Below are 2,243 nucleotides of genomic sequence, written 5' to 3'. Positions count from 1 at the left end.
TACGATCTCTGGCGTGTAGCAACGAGGTGGAAGGGCGGGCGGGTTCTCAGGCTCAATGTCACTGGGAGGGAGAGGATACGGCGGCCGCTTCTCTCGCTTCTTCTCATCTTTCCGGCTATTCTTATCGTTCTTCTGTGAAATCTGATTCTTTTCGTTCTGTGAAAGCTGGGAATTGATGCGCTGGGGTATGGGAGGAGGCACCTTCAGGGCCGCGGCGTTCTTGGCCGGGGAGAGCCCCTTGCCGACGCTGCCGTGGAAGCTCTTCCTCATGAGTTTGCTGCGCTCCAGGTTCGGGTTGCTGTACTCCAGGTGGCCCTCGCTCAGGTAGCCCGCCATGGTCTTCTCCCCGAGGGCGTGGTCGGTCGGGAGAAGCTTCGGACTTCCAGGTCATCGGTGGCCGCCTTCGGGTTCTCTCCGTCCTGGCCCTCGCGAAGGTCCGGCATGCTGCGGTTCTTGCGCCGGATGAGGCCGCCCATCAGCAGCTTCCGCCTGACCTTGTGCTGCTTCTTCCCGATCGGCTTCTCTTCCTTCACCTCCACGATGGCGTTCACGTCGTCCTTGTCGGCTCCCTTCTTGGAGCTCTTGGAGCTGTGGTCGCTGGCGTAGTCGCTGTCCACGGCGCGGGACTTGGAGCTCTTCTTGTCCTTGTGGGCCTTCTCCTTCGTCTTCTCGGCCGCCTTCTTCTCCTTCGGCCGCTCGATGTGCACTTCCACGTCCTCCTTTTTCGTCATCTTCTCCGACGCCTTCTTGCCCTTCTTGGGCAGAGTGGCGTAGATTTCGATGTTCGTCGTCTGCAACTTCTCGGCTGTCTGTGCCAGGGTGACGGCCGTGTCCAGCTGGTCCTGCGACCTGGCCTGCGAGCCGCTGGAGGCGTCACGGGACCCCTGGCGGCTGTGGTGGACGGAGCCCTCGCGCGAGCCCTGGCGGCTGGTGCGGGACCTCTGCGAGTCTCGCGAGCCTTGGCGACTGTGGTGGGGCGCATCTGGGGGGGGGGAAGGTCCATGAGATACCGTTCATAATGTACAGACATCGAAAAATCATTGAATTCATCTCGGCCGTACAAACAAACAAATGAAAACACACCCTTATTTAACCAATATATAAACCAACTCTTCAGTATATACAGTTTTTAAAAACCAAACATAGCAATCATTGTAACTGCAGCAAAAGGCTTACCCATTTTGTATTGGCCTTCCCACGCTGCAGTCTCCTCCTGGATGAGGATGCGTCGGTGCAGCGACCTCGCCCGCATGACGCACGTGTTGTGCTTCATGCGCGCGAAGGTCAGCGAGTGGGCGTTGTTATAGGGGGCGTCCATGGCGGCTCGGGTCTTGGCCGCCGCGGCATTGCACAGGTCGAGGGCGCCCTGGGGGGAACGGGGCAGGTGAGATTGGTATTTCGGACACTTGTGGCGAAAATGAGGTGATTATAAATAGTTAATTAATAAAAAAACAAAAACAAGTAGTAACGAAATATGCTGCTATGAATGAAACATACTAATGAATATTAGGGTCATTTAAAATATAGCTATGGAAGAAATATACTGGAGAATATTAGTGTCAATCAAACTGATATGAGTGAAACACTGATGAATAATAATGTCCCTCAAAATATTGATATGAATGAAATATACTGACGAACATTAGTGCCATTAAAAGCATCATATACTAACGGGAAGGTCTCCGGCCTCCTCGCGCGCTCTGGCTTCCTCCAGCAGCGAGTCTGCAGCTAGGCACAAGGCCTCGCAGTTTCCTCCAGCCTCGCTTTCTGTTAGTGTGCTGACGCTGCTGCTATCTTGCTGACTCCCGCCCGTGTACGTTCCAGGGCTGTCGCTCGCCTGCACACATTCTGGGATTTGTTGAAGCTGCTGCAAGAGACAAGAGGGCGTTAGAGCATTAGTTAAAAGGATTTTTTTTTCAAGGTAGAACATCACTGATTTCTACGTTTTGCACGCCGGGTGATGAGGATGCTCCTTACCTGCAAGTTATGCTTCAGATTCTGCTGAATTGGATAGGAGTCGTTCGAAGAGAGCGAGTAGGAGTCGTAGCCGGGGTCGTACTGGCCGTTGGGCGCCGTGCTGGGCTGCTGGCCGCTGGGGGCATGGTTGTGCGGGTGCCCTGGGACGCCCACGCCCAGATTCGCGTACTCGGGGTGGTCGCCGCGCGAGGGGCTGGGCGGCGCCTTGGCGGTGGGCGAGGGGGGCTGGCGGCCGGCCTTGCCCACGATGAACAGGTACGGGTTCT

The 2,243-nt window shown here is 55.8% G+C and overlaps 1 protein-coding gene across 1 annotated transcript in view; it reads right to left on the bottom strand.

Annotated features, from left to right (window-relative positions):
* Positions 1 to 2,243, bottom strand: part of LOC119589399 — a gene marked incomplete at its 5' end in the record, with an annotated part of 35,476 nt that overhangs the window by 3,361 nt on the left and 29,872 nt on the right. Inside the window, 5 exon segments of the mRNA XM_037938013.1 lie at positions 4 to 381; positions 384 to 982; positions 1,177 to 1,366; positions 1,673 to 1,867; positions 1,978 to 2,243. Of these exon segments, the coding sequence (XP_037793941.1) occupies positions 4 to 381; positions 384 to 982; positions 1,177 to 1,366; positions 1,673 to 1,867; positions 1,978 to 2,243 (1,628 nt within the window).

Source organism: Penaeus monodon, chromosome 25 (assembly GCF_015228065.2).
Source record: "Penaeus monodon isolate SGIC_2016 chromosome 25, NSTDA_Pmon_1, whole genome shotgun sequence".
Lineage (NCBI taxonomy): Eukaryota > Metazoa > Arthropoda > Malacostraca > Decapoda > Penaeidae > Penaeus > Penaeus monodon.
Note: the sequence above shows the minus strand (reverse complement) of the source record. Positions and strands in the feature narration are given on the sequence as shown.